Here is a 15,173-nt window from a genome sequence, read left to right as displayed (position 1 = left end):
AGTCATCAAATGTTTAAAATAAATATAAAGGATAATAAGGCTTCAAAATTATGTAAATATATTATTATCTACAACGTTTAAGGAATGTCCAGGATCATGCTTTGAAAATAGCATAAATGCTCGATTTTGACGTACGCTGAGCATGTGGGCCGTTAAGTAGACTTGGGATGCCGTTCCTTTTCATTTTTAGTTTCAAACTATCTGCAAAATCGTTAGGTACATAGTACTTACATATTTATTTTTTTTATTTTCAGCCATCTTAAACACATAAACATACCAAAAATCTTTAAATTGACATACATCTGTTGAGAATAATTCGATCATTTCCACGAAACCCGTTTAGAGGCACTCTTGTGAATTTGCCCGTGTGATAAACTGTCAATACAATAATATGTATTACAATACATTAATCATTTAAACTAAGATGTCGATACTTTCTAATGAAGCAACCGCGTCTTCTGTTTTTTAGAAACCCCCAGTGTTCTTACAAGTTGTGATATTTGTATTTTTTTTGTTATGATTTTACCGTGGATTTGACTGCGACTCGCTGTCATATCTCCTCTTCTCATCTAGAAGAGGATCCGCCGATAAGGCCCTCACTCCAATTCTGTTAAAGAACTTCAGAACACCTTTCAATTCGTCGACATTTTCAAAGGTATCTGCAATTCGCAGCTGTGCTCTGTGTCGTCCATATTTAGGGCATCGTACCGCTATATTATGTTCAATGTCTTTTAAAACATCACATTCATTGCAGAGCTGCGAATCGCTTCTTCCCATAAGAACATCAAATCTTTTACCCAATGTGTGTCCTGTACTTAACATCAGTATCAGCTTAAGCTCATTTCTCTTCAAAAGAGACTCTACAAACCAGGGCACCAAACGTGGGATGGTAGAATAGAATGGACTTACTTCATTTCTCCTTTTCTAGAGGTGCCCTGTGGTGAAAATCTATCCAAATGCTTTGGCACATTTTCTTTATGGCTTCATTCCAGTCCAGGTTTTCTGGTACTCACTGATATGGCATCCTTGATTGTCCATCTTTGCCAGATCATCCGCCCTTTCATTGCCCTCAATACCCATGTGCGATGGGTTCCATTGAAGGCATAGGTCTCACGTGATATTTGTATTAGTCCCTTCAGTCGCCGCCCTTTATAATGTGCCGCCTGTATGCAATAAATTAAAAATTATGGTTCCGTGCTTCATCAATACATATATTTATTGATTTAACTAAATAATCTTGCAAAAGAACGATTCAAGTCGATCGTAAACTGCATCTTTATTTCAATGAACTATTTTCTTTTTGACAATTTCTCATACGAGTATTTTCCCGTTAGCTTTCTTCAAGGCATGCTCTTCTTTCATTTTCTTGAAGCTCATCAGTAACTTCTGCTCGACCTCACGTGGCAGAGCTTCAAATGCTGAAATTGTGTAAAATTTGAATTTACTTGAACCCGTCAATTACATGCGTGGTCGTAGACATGACCTCTTTTGGATGAAAACTATTTCCTCGTGTCAGGCTTATCAGGCACCAATAGTAAATGCTATGCGGCTGGTCAATATACTACCTAGAGACGTAGACATTTTTAATCATGCGCTATGTATTTTGTTTTATTAAATTCTACTATATCGCTTAATTTGATTTTTTATCTAAATTTATTTTTGTTTAGAAAATTGGCGTTCATTGCTATTTTACAACGTTTTTCTTAGCTCGTATTCTTATTTGTCCGGTGGTTCCTTGTCCGGTACAAATCTTGCAATCGATTTTAAACTAACTTTCCATCTAGCTAGACATTTGAAACTTTTAGAATATATCATAACACGATGCCAATGCATTTTTTAAATACTTTTAGCCATCTTTAAGTAGAATTGAATTCATTTTCAGTTAATTCTGTTTTGTATGAAAAGTTATTTCGACACCATTATTGGTTGCTAGGGGGTCCTAGCAACTAAATTATTAAATAATATATACGCGCGTTACTATGTAAATCAATATGACATGTCAAAATGACATTTAAGTATTATTTCGATCAAGTACAAATTTTTTTGATCGTTTAAGCTAGTCAATTCAAGTTTATATGATTCAACAGAAAATTTAAAAACGTTGTATTTATATAAATTTTTATCTTGTAATTATTTTTTTTAAGATTATTTTTTCGCTATTTTTCTACAACTTGATTTATCTGTTCTTTTCATTCTACATGTCGTATTGTGAACGTCATGAACTATTAATATTATATTTTTTTCTTAAATTAATAAATAATTGTTTTACAAACGATTCTTACATAGCCTTCTGTTGTGACATCAGGACATACATTGGCCCCTTCTCTATATACATATCCATATCTGGCATAGGATACCCACATAGAGTGCTTGCCAAAGTTCACCCATGGACATACGCAGTCTCAGGTCTAATTTGACGTCTCGATTGCTAAGGAGACATCTCATTTTAAGATAAACACTTCTTGTAATCACAATTCTAGTTTTTATTTCTTGAGATTGGTCCCATGTCTGATTGACCGACGTCCTACGTGGTTAAATATATTTATATTGAGTCACGCATTTATTGGTTCATTGCTAATTACAAAAGAATGATGTGTTTACTACAATTAATTATTACTGAAACACTACTTATACTATTCAGTATCTATGCACTCTATTAAATTGTATTGTTTAATTGCTTAGCAACCATATTTGAATTATAATGTTCACTATTATCAACTAAATGTTGCCATAAGAGGTTTCAAAAAATAATATCATTTTATGGCTGTTTAATAGCGTAACGTGTTTTTTTTTTATCTCGTCCCTGAGAATTTACCTAGCTATATAACAAAGTATAACTTGTATCACAGTTTGTAAGGCGAGAATGAAAATCGATATTTGATGCGTTCTGATTATAATCTTGCGATATAAAAAAAAAATGAGAAAAACCTGCCGAAACGTAGATTATTTTACGATAAATTTGTAAAAGGAAAGTATCCTTAAATGATATTTCAACATTTTCTGGTGGTTTGTAGGCTGTCCAAAACACACATTTCTCTTCCACTAGCGGTCCATTAGCTACGCTCGTCATGTAGGCATAATAAATAGTGAAGCAATATAATACTCTAACCTTGGACATGCGCACATGCGATTTCATATAGTGCGCAGGTATTAGACAGGGCGAATGAAATTATAATACATGAACACCATTCTCGACTGTACGTTGTATATCATACCTTGTATTTTTTGCCGACACTCCGACTCAATTCCGATATTCTTCGTCTGGATTAGGCTTTTCTCCCATTGGCGCCGTTACGAAAATGTTTTATTTCGTGGAAAATTTTATCTAACCTCACGCTAATGTGGCAAGCATAGAGGTATTAAATAAAAAGAAGGGTAAGAAATCGGCTTTCTCATATAACTGAATGAAGCAGGCCAACAATAGCAGACAGCTTACGAGAAATAGCGACGCGATAAAAAAAAATGCGGGGCATCACGGAGGATTTACTTTGTTCATTATAACGTACCCATATAATATAATGTTAACGTGAAAATTTTGCTGCAACTTGATTAGGAGCCCGCCTCACCATACTTTTTCACCATACCAGCCTGCTTCACCATACTTTCATATAACCAGCCGCCCCAAGGTGGCAAGATTATGCAAGAATAGACATCGCAGCATAGGGCAACCACAAGGTCATGTCACGTCCCTGGGTCTGTCACCTCGTCTTACACTTCCCGCCATATTTATTTATTTAATAAAACAAAACATTGTGCACATAACAAATCAAAATTCACGACTTCATAACATGTGATTTATATTTTATACAGTAAAATAAAATTTGAAAAAAAAATACACACCACATCACTGAAAATGTCTATGCCTTTGGGGAACGCGTTTACTAGTCCTGCACCCCTCGCTAATGGTTCCTGATGTGCTTGATAGGAAACAGTTCCGACCCAGAATATATTAATATCATGGCTGCGACCACGTAGTTAATTGACAGGCGCATGTAAATTCAAATTCTATATGACGCCAGGATTAGAAACCTTCTCACAGTACGATAACAGGAAAATATTTCTCAACAGCAGAAGTGACCTACAAAATTCAAGAGAGTAAACAATAAGCATACCCTGTAAAAAGGCAGTCGGAAAATAATCGTTTGACGAATTATTTAATGGAAAATAGTTAAATGTCTTAAAATAAAGACGTCGAAGAAATTTATTCTAGACGCGCTTTAAAATAAGCTTGTAGGATACCTCATAAGGACACCAGTGGGTCTATTCTATACTTATCGACCGCTAAAGTGATAAAGTGATAAATATTATCAAACTTAGGGTAGTTTTGTATTAAAATATTAGCACTTATTGTAACAATTACACGAAGTTGGTTTTTATTGTTGCAATAAATGCTTTATTTTAACAGCAGTAAGATAGGTGCTGTTAAAATATAGCACTTATTGCAACAATAAAAACCAACTTCGTGTAATTGTTACAATAAGTGCTAATATTTTGATACAAACCTACCCTAAGTTTGATACTATTTATCACTTTAGTGTTCGATAAGTATAGAATAGACTCACAGGTAATAGAAACGCACTCTTTGATGGCTATGGTATTTAGTAGAGCGTCTATTTCCACGTTTATTTCTTTATGTATTTCATTCATCTGTCGGCGCCAAGATGTCCAGTTATTCTGTCGTCCTGACATCCTACCGTTAGTAAATATTTATAGACAAATATTCGTATTAATATATCAGCCGTATGTTCAGCTTGCAAGAGATTGAGACAAACATTGTATTTCAGGCGGCTCTCGTGGTGCAGTTGGTAAGGCGCTCGCCTTCCACCCGAGAGTTCCTGGGTTCGATTCCCGGTCATGACAAAAACATTTATGTGTTTTTCTCAAAGCCTGGGTGTTTGTGATTGTTCAAAATTACTAACAACCACCTTGTACGAAAAAGCAAGGACATATGTAATATGTTAAGACCAGTAAAGGACTCACAACCTTTGGACTCGGCAGGTGTATACCAGCTAAGCTGTCGTGGATGCCCAAAAAAGTATATAGGCCAGACTTCTAGAACGGTAAAGAAGCGTGTGAGTGAACACGAGAGAGCATACCGACTTAAACATTACACGATGTCGGCAATTGCCGAGCACTCGATGGATACAGGGCACAAATTTGACTTTGAGACCAAGATATTGGGTCGGAATAAAGGATATTTCGCACGATTGGTAAAGGAGGCCATTGAAATCCACAGAAACCCTGAAAATATCAATAGAGATGATGGATTACGGTTAAAAACGTCATGGCTTCCGGCACTATCAGCAAAATCTAATATTCGAGCCAGTATCCCCGGTCGCAATGATTGACAGATTACTCTGAGCAACGTTTGCTCTTAGATAATCGGATTCATTTTGACATTCTTAGAGCAACGTTTACATTCACATACATACACTACATTTCATCATAAAACATATCTCTTGATAATGGCCTCTGCAACGAGCCCGAAACGTCGAGTAAAGAAGGAGACACGGTGAAAACCCAAGAATATACTACGATAAGCAAGGACATGGTTATTAATAATTCTAAAAAAAAAAAACATTGTATTTCCGTCGAGTTCATTTCCTATAAAGCCTTGTTATTTTATAGCCTATAGGGAATCAATTAAGAGCGATAAAATTTACAACCGGAAGCCATCAAAGTGATTTATATGACATACCAGGCAACGTTTTCTATTGTACAATGAAAACAATTATCACAACATTTTGTTTACAAATGAGTATTGAAACCAAATTTGTCAATATAATTATTTCGTAGAACATTATTATATTGTCGCTATGTACATCAATAAATAATAACAAAATAACAACGCATTCACATCCTTATCCTTTTGATTAATTGGTACCGTGTATTATATAGTATATTGGGTCATCCTATTAATAATGCGGTCTTTTAAAAATGATATATGGGGATAAACAACTCAATCCGTGTCAGCATATTGATCGGCGATATTAAATAACTGACCGCAATTACAAATTCCTTAATATCCATTTCTCGTAGTGTCCAATTATGTCAAATTCAGTAAATAGTTTACTGCAATTATAATTTTCGCAATATCTGAATTTTCTGAATGATAAACATTTTATGGTTAATGGTTATCCGATATTACATGTCTTACTAATCACTAATGCAACATAAAGATAAGTGTTCTTATATTAATCACTTTAAGAAAAACACTCAAACGAGAGATAAAGAATTTTCATTTTCTCGTACTTAAGTAACATGCTATTTTGGAACAAAATAAGACAGTGTTTTTTGACTTTTATTTTATTATTAATAGGGTGAAAAAGACATTTCTCTGGAAGTGCATTTTCTAAATATGAAAAAGCTTCCGATAAAGTTAATTGAAAAACGCTTTCTTGATTGTAGATGAGGTCTGTTGATGAACGGGCCACTAGGGGTGAGGACGCTGGTCTTCCCAATGTCCCCGCAGCTCTTCTTCTACAGCTGTTTCCTTTCGGCATCATCGTGGACAAGGACATGCGAGTGATAGCCGCTGGCGAAAAGGTACGATTATAATATTATTATGTATTTATCTATAGAATGGTGTAAACATGTTTAAACCTTCTTGCATAAAAATAGAGCTGACACAATGGTTATTAAGAAGTATGATTAATTTAGGGGATGATATTATCAGGCATTTCAAATTCATTTGTAAGAACATTACGCCTGATTTTTGGAATTAGTTTTGGAAATTTTCTACCCGTTTACTTCATACAAAAATTTGAATAAGTAAAGAACTTAATTTCAAATTAAAAAAATATTTATTTACATATAGCCAACTTTACAAATTATAAATTTAAGACGTTCACAACATGACATAAAAACAAAGAAATTCTATTAAAACAGCATAAAAATGAAGATATAGATGCAGTATTAAAATTAGCTAAGCCCTATTTTAAGAATTTATAAAACAACTCCCACCTATAATACTCATTCTCATGTCGGTGGAATATGTCAATATCTGAAGCGATTTGGTTATTGCCCTCCCAATTGGCATCACCAATGGCAGTTTAGTTCTGCACCTTGGGAATACAAACAAAATGATGCTCCCGATTTCTAAGATAGTTATTAGGGACACACGGTCAACTCAATTCATTACTAATTATCTTTATGAACCACCTTGTACGAAAAAGCAAGAGTATGGTTCGCAATAAATTACTTTAAAAAACTCCCTCTACTCAATTTCCAGATGCGAATTTATCAGCCGGTCCTTTATTAGGTATGAGGTACAGTATATAGCTCATTTTGTACCCCGCATCATAAAATTGAGAATAATGGTTATTTTATTTTTAATTAAGATATTTCCTACATATTTGTATGCAAAAAATATTTCCATCAGGAAAAATAGTCTAAAGCGAGGGAGCAATAAATTAATGATACATTCAGACCATGGTCCCCATATCCCGAAGCGGGCCCCCGGGCTAGGATCTTTGGAGGGCCCCACTACCTATCGCTAAGGTTAAAAGCAGTGTGACGATCTGCAGTTACATATATTCCAAATGGTGTTCGAGGTCAAATAAGGGTATTTTTAGGGATTTTTTGTATTTTTAATACATCCACTTTTATGTTGTGATGCTTATGCACAATAAAATTATGGACTTGTCGAATATCGACAATAGTCAAAAATTGCATCGCAGAACGGCATTTTTTTACTATTTGTGCAATTTTGTGATTTGGTGTTTATTTCACTTGGCTGGTGGATCTGCCACGCCGAGCCCCCCTTAAGCCCGGGCCCCCAGGCTAGAGCCCTGTTAGCCGCCCCCCCCCCTTGTGGGGGCCATGATTCAGACACTCGATGTTCCTTTATGATAACTATGTTCAACCAAATTGCTTCGGGTGTTGATATATTCCACTTGCGTGATATGAGTTTAGGTGGACGCTATCTTATAAATTCTTGAAATAGGGTCTTCTTAGCAAACTCGGTGTACTTCTTAGAACTACTATATATGTATAATTGTATTTTCACTGCGTTTGTATGTTTATATTATGATTCCTTTTTATATTTTAATTTACATCCCTTTTATTACTTTTCTTTTTTAAAATAATGTTTCATGTCATATTGTGAACGTCTTAAACTTATAATTTGTAATGTCCACAATATGTAAAAAAAAAAAAAAAAAAAAAATGAATTTATTTTTAAGGTGGTTGAATCCTGGGGAGGTGGAAGGAAGGCATTCATTGGATCGCTGGTGACAGACCTGTTCAGGGTTCGGCGACCTAGAGGTGTCCAGTTCACATTTGAAACGGTGAGTTTCAAAATTTTTCACTTTCAAACACTTTCGACATGCTTGTCTCTTCACTATCCGACACGCCTCTATAGTGTGTCATAACTAAACAGAAACACACTTCAAAGCAGTTCTAAGAGTATCTCAAGAAAAACTTAGATGGGCGTCAATGTTGCAAGCGGTACGATCACTCTATCAAAATATAATGTAATCTAATATTGTAGAGTGCGCTAAGTGTGGTGAGATGGAAGGGTCACGCGGGAGGGTTGTAAGGCATCGCCTATCCAGCCACAAAGCTATTGGTCTTATCGATCTGTTTTTTTTTCTTATCGATTTTTATTGGTCGATTTCCAGATAAAAATATATGCTGTCAATTTACTTTATGACATAATTAAAGACAACCATTTCACTAGTAGAATTACATATAAAATATCTATTTTCCGTAGTGTCAAATTATAGCAAACTTGGTAAGGAGCTGACCGCAATAATACATAATATCCGTTTTTCACTTAGTCAGTCATCCATTGACGCAAACGCCTGACTCGATTATTTTAATAAAAAGAATATTATTTTGATTATATAAATAGTGAATAATAATTCATTGAAAATGTCACTCGAATATACATTTCCGGTCTGTTTCAGAATCTCAATCTCTATATCACTTCGACCAACATCTCATTGTACCGAGATTCGGACCTCGGAACATTATCATAAGTATTGTAACATAACTACTGTACCGACTGTTTACGCCGCAAATAAAACTCGCTCATGCATCCATCTTCGACTTCGACGTCGACGACTCCCACATTGGTGGCACCCGACTTAATAAAACTACGCAACCTTCTACCGGCAAGTTCAGGAAGGTGCAAAGGGGATACGAGACCCTACCACAAGTGTATTATTATTAATAATGAATGGCATGGGTTTTCAGGTTCGATATTTGCAGTCTGTACTCTTCGAGCTGGAATTGGTAAGATGCAACATACTGCCTCCACCGAAGACTCGACCCCCAACACCACCCCCAAGTAGATCTGCTGAATTTAGACCAAGTTAGTATACATTTCAAATTTCCAATACTAACTCAAAAAATCTCAAGTGATAACGCCTGGACTTATTGTTTTTTTCCGTCGCATTTATCATTGTTAAAGATAGTATAGTCATTTATAGTGCTCACTTTGTTACATCGCTCCTCTATTCATATGACTGAAAGTAGGCGCGGCGCGCACACAAGAAAATAGTTTGGGGGGGTCCATTTTGAATTTTTTTCAATGCGGAGGGAGGGGATGGGATTTTATTAATTTGAATTTCCCCATCTCCACCCGCCATGTATATGCAGCCGCGGTTTGTGCACGGTCGCTATCCATGACGCTATAAACGTGTCAGAATGAAAATATTTTAGTGCCACACTTCCTTGTCCCGAAGCGATGTTGCACGGGACTGATGTAGCAACCATGCACCTAAGTGCTTAAAGAAAGATTTTTAGAAAATAAAAAGAATCTTGACTTGCTCTGCCGTCATTTATCTTTAATGGCATGAAGTGCAATCTGTACTGAAACTCTGTGGAAACAGAGGATTCTGGAGTTGAAAGTGATGAATCTGAGGGATCGGAATTATTCCGTCTTCCATATAGGGTTAACAAAATCTAGCAGGTGCCGGTGCCATTTACTTCCATCTTCACCCTTAGATTCAAGTCGTACATTCCCCATACTCAGACACTCCGCAATTTGATTCAAGTAATACCACCTGGCCTGGCGGTAAATACGATAAGACAAAACTTTGAAGATTCCTGATGCTGGCTAGTAATTTTAACCTATTTATAGTATTTGTTACTTTGATTCAAACCACAAAAGTCGCTAATATTATCGAATTTCGTAAAGTGCTTCAATTACATGACTATTACCTACTCAATTTTGTCGAAATTATGTAGGGCACTGGTGGTAAAATTGATAAAGCATAGGTATTAGATTGTTTCTAATATGTATGTTTCTGCGTGTTTACAAATTACGTACTGACACATTATTTAACAAACAAAAAAATAGGACTAGCAAGTAAATATTTTTGATTTAGCGGCACTCACTTAGTTACTAACAACGCTTTAAGCATGTTATTTCCGATCCCGTTAATCCCATGAACGTGATCAATTGTACTTTTATAAGATTTCAGTATTTTTAATTTTTAAACCAACATTTTTAAAATTAAAATTAATTGTCAAAAACGTGTTTTGTAAAAAAAAATATATATATAACTACAAATTAATCTCGAAATAGCCCAGGATTAAAAAAACAGTTCTGGAATCGAACGTTCCGTTGACACTAAAACTCTGTTACCATAAAGATAAACAAATAATTACAACATAAAAAGAACTTTTTATATACTTACCACGTTTTTAAATTTTCTGTTAAATCATATAAACTTGTTAATTATATGTATTAATAATAATTAAGGCAATTGTCAACAAATCATTTTTTTTTGCTATTTTGCAACAAACAAACAAATATAGAATACTGAAATGTCATTTTGATTTCCATAGTAACACACGTATCTATTAATAATTTAGTTGCTAGGACCACCCCCTTAGCAACCAATAATAGTGGATTGGATTACAGATTTCTTCCGAAATAACTTTTCATACAAAATAGAATTAACTGAAAATTAATTCAATTCTGCTTAAAGATGGCTAAAAGTATTTAAAATATATTGGCATCGTTTTCTGATATATTCTAAAAGTTTCAAATGTCTAGCTAGTCGGGAAATTAGTTAAAAATCGATTGCAAGATTTGGACAAACAAGAAAAAATTTGTACAGGATAAACAAGAAAACGAGCTACCTAATAAAAACGTGGTAAATATATATAAAAATAAATCTCGAAATAGCCTAGGATTTAAAAAAAATATCAGTTCTGAAATCGAACGAAGTTTTAAAGCTTAGTTTCCGTTGACACTAAAACTTTGTTACCATAGAGATAAACAAAAAAGAAGCGATATTTATTCCATTATTAAAATAATGCGGTAGGTAGGTAACATTATTTAGTTAACAAAATCACGAATAAAATGTTGGCCTATTTATTGGCTTAATCTTTCATCTGGGAATAGATAAAGAGAGACATGAAAAACAAAATGTTGTTAGAAAAACAATAATATGAAGAAAAAAATATATCCATGCAAGTAGTGTACATAAATTCCCGGAAAATCAAGTTTAGGAAACAACTAACACTTTTCAAGTTAAGATTGTGTACCATGTTAAAAAGTTAGTTTTTGAACATAGCCACAGACTCATGATTGCTAATATTCTTAAGAAACTCTTAATACGAGTACATAGAATAACAAAAGCGTATAAGAGCAATTGTGTTGTATGATTGTGAATCTATTCAAAAGGATTAAGTACGATGGCTATGAATCCGTTTACTTCTCTATTTAACCGTTTTCTTACCATGCTAATACATTCAGATCTGTTTCAGTACCATCACATTGCGTTACTGAATTGGTTTTACGATAAGGCGAATACCGATTTTGGCAACACATAAAGGCATAAGTATAGATTTACAACTGGCTTTAACATTTTTTACTATTTGTTTTATCTATAATAATAATAATAATAATTCTAGTAATAGCTAAACTATGATGTGAATATAGATGCTTTATTTATTTTTTCGACCGTGTTGATTTGGTTTTTACGAGAAATGGATGTCAGCCACTTGCTCAACCTATTAGGTCCATACCCTGACTCACACAGAAATTGAAAAACAATATGTATACTTGCCAGACCCAGGATTCGAACCTGAGACCAACGGTGTGATAGTCCAACGCCGGCCACCGTGGGTGTTATACATATAGATGCATACACAAAAAAAACATTTTGGTGGGGTCCATTTAAAAAATATATAATAATTTATTTTTGATAAACTAACGGAGCTAAAAAAATCTAGCAGGCGCCACTAACTTCCAAAATATTTAGGTACCATACCTATTTCTTGCCGTTTCAACCGTGGACCCCTTATTTCTCCGGGTACATACCCCATAAACAGACAATCCGCACTTTAAGTCTCGCTATGAAAACCTGGTCAGTAGCTATAACTTCGGGTGCTCACCTATACGATATGGCGACGTATTGTATCCACATGTAGTTGTCGAATGGGGTTGACCTAACGGTCATAATTAATAGGATCGGCGGCTTAAGCGTTGGCCTATAGCATCGTGGGTCCCAGGTTCGAATCCTGAGTCTGGTAAGTACACGTATTGTTTTTCAATTTGTGTATAAGTCAGAGTATGGACCTAATAGGTTGAGCAAGTGGCTGACATCCATTTCTCGTAAAAACCAAATCTGTTAATACAAACCTCCACTCTGTAGAGGTCCATATGATCCTATTAGGATCGGAAATGGTCGAAAAAAAAGAAAGAAGGGTCCGTTAATGTCATCCGCGCTGTTTTGTCTTAAGCTTGTCGCATCTGAATATTAAAGCAAATATTAGATGCCGAGAGGAGTGGGGTCAACCCGTTGAAAAGGCTGTTCGACAGTCAAATCCTCAGTCACGAAGTCCTGACGAAGTGGAAAAAGATTTAATCTTTCATTCACCTAAATAATTTGATATTTTTCTCATTCCTAGGGGTGTCTGAACCCTAACCCTCCCTTATGTGAGCGCCTGAATGGATGAAGTATATATGAATTGAAATATAAACTATTTAACAACTTGTGTGACGAACTTCGCATCACAGTACGGGAAAGGTTAATATATTATATAACTATAAAACATTCAGGTATCGGAGAATCGTATCATGGTATTTTACGAAATAAATAAACACCACCCTTTCAACTATGCCTCACCGTATAATTCGCATGAATAAAATACACATATTTCCATTCTCTACCTTTGTTATACTATATAGGTACTACCATCTTACATTTCCCCAAATTTTTTTTCTTCTGTAAGGGTGTTTTAGATTCTCGAGATAACTTGGTATTCAGTGAGGATAATTTTATTGACAGCGCCGGAAATTAGGTTTTGGCGTGCCAGGATTGAGGCTGTGCCTAAACCCTAGCTAGAATAAAATTATGAAATTTTAATTGGAAATTCAGACATTCTAATTTTATGACAGAGTTTATAATAATGTGTACATAAATTTTATTTGTTTATTATACGGGTTTCGATTATACCTAATATATATGTAAATACACTGTAAATTGTATTCATATTTCTGTATTTTTTTGTATTTATATGTTTGCTGTATGGTAGGAATTTCATAATTATTTTCGTCTTACATATTAGGTACTGGATTACTTGATAGGCGTGGTAGCCAAGGAGCTCGTAGCATTCTTCTTAAAGGCCAGATGCTCTTCCTCAAAGACCTGACTGCTCTGGTCTTCCTCTGCAGCCCTCTGTAAGTATTAATAATTTCGATAGAAGACGGCAACAAAAAATGAAGACAGAAGATGAATGTGGAGTCGTATAAAAACTATAACGAAGTACCAGTGGCGAGAGGTGGAGGTAGGCTGTTAAGATTCATCATAAATAGTTCACACTAAACTTTGTCAGTCACACTTGTTTGTTTTCATATAACTAAGAATACAATTTGCAGATGGTGCTGATTAGTTTTTAAATTCCAATTAAACCTGTCTAACCAAACCATGATAGTTTATGTATGCTATGGGCGATCCGCAAAATAGTGCACACTTTTTCAGTCATAATTATTGATTTTCGTTGAATTACGAATGCACAATAATAATACAGATGGTGTCGGTTTAGTTTTTTAAAATCCATTAAGGGGGATCCTATATGCCAACAGAGAACCTAGCGGAAAAATACGAAGCTTGCAATTTGAGATTTTTTTTTTTGATAATTTACAATGTGAATTGTATTAATTATTAAATATGTATCTGAAAACATTAAAAACATGTTTTTAAAGTCAAAGATAAGCTTACAATTGTAAAAAAAATGTGAATTTGTCACATATTATTAAATTTGGTACATAGGTTACGTTATTATGACATTATTTTTATGGTTATATTTATCATAGTTTATTAAGTCTTCAATTTTTACCGTTTAGATTTTTGACTAATTCATAGTTTTAATATTTTATATATCTATTTAAAAAAAAACATCGATTTTTATAAAAAATATAAATGTGTTTAACTTGAAATCCTTTTTAATGGCGTAATTTTACATATTTTATAGATAAGCGAATATATTTTGACTATTATCTACTAAGGCTTGGATTAGACAGGGCTTAATTGAATTTAAAAAACTAAAACACAATATTATCGACACATTGTAGTCTTAGTCCAATGACAACAAATACGTTTGACTGACAAAGTTTAGTATGCAATAATTATGTTGGATCTTAACAGCCTACCTCCACCGTTCGCCATGTACACCAAGTACCTAACTGCAAGGAGACAGTCATAATTATATGATATGTATTTAAATAAGAAATTGCCATGTTCACCCCTACACGGATCATATTATGGGTCTCTACAGTGTGGAGATCACCTATGTCAAAAGACTTTTTTTTACAAAGAATTATTGTTAGCCATACACCCAACATATTGTGTCCATGCATTGGATAAATAAAATTAATACACATTGAAAAACAACATAATTTTCAACATAAGCGACCCACGGCTTCAAAAGCAGTCGCTGTATCAACCAGGCCACCGTGAGTACACATTTTTACGTGGTGTTTAATAACATTTTATTGTTATAGGATAAATAATTTAGAAGAATTACCTACAACTGGCTTATTCTTGAACGATTTGAATCCACACGGCCTATCCAGGGAATTGGTATTGGCAGGTTGGCAACACTGCTCCAGGTAAAAACAATTGTTAAATTAATGATTGTGTGGATTTAAAATTAAATGTTAGAATGTTAGCTATAATATGTACTGGAGCAATAATTAATTCGTCTTTTAT

The 15,173-nt window shown here is 34.4% G+C and overlaps 1 protein-coding gene across 1 annotated transcript in view; it reads left to right on the top strand.

The window, feature by feature from the left end:
- Window positions 1-15,173, top strand: part of LOC147073105 (soluble guanylate cyclase 89Db-like) — a 127,158-nt gene that overhangs the window by 96,509 nt on the left and 15,476 nt on the right. The window contains exons 7-11 of the mRNA XM_085945323.1: window positions 6,409-6,546; window positions 8,184-8,288; window positions 9,199-9,316; window positions 13,531-13,642; window positions 14,966-15,073. Of these exons, the coding sequence (XP_085801449.1) occupies window positions 6,409-6,546; window positions 8,184-8,288; window positions 9,199-9,316; window positions 13,531-13,642; window positions 14,966-15,073 (581 nt within the window). The remainder of the gene's footprint in view (window positions 1-6,408; window positions 6,547-8,183; window positions 8,289-9,198; window positions 9,317-13,530; window positions 13,643-14,965; window positions 15,074-15,173) is intronic.

The sequence above is a fragment of the Rhyacophila brunnea genome, unplaced genomic scaffold, assembly GCF_057557595.1.
Source record: "Rhyacophila brunnea isolate RB1 unplaced genomic scaffold, BYU_Rbru_1.0 scaffold_18, whole genome shotgun sequence".
Taxonomy (NCBI): Eukaryota; Metazoa; Arthropoda; class Insecta; order Trichoptera; family Rhyacophilidae; genus Rhyacophila; species Rhyacophila brunnea.
The sequence above is the reverse complement of the archived record's forward strand: the minus strand, read 5'-3'. Positions and strand labels throughout refer to the sequence as shown.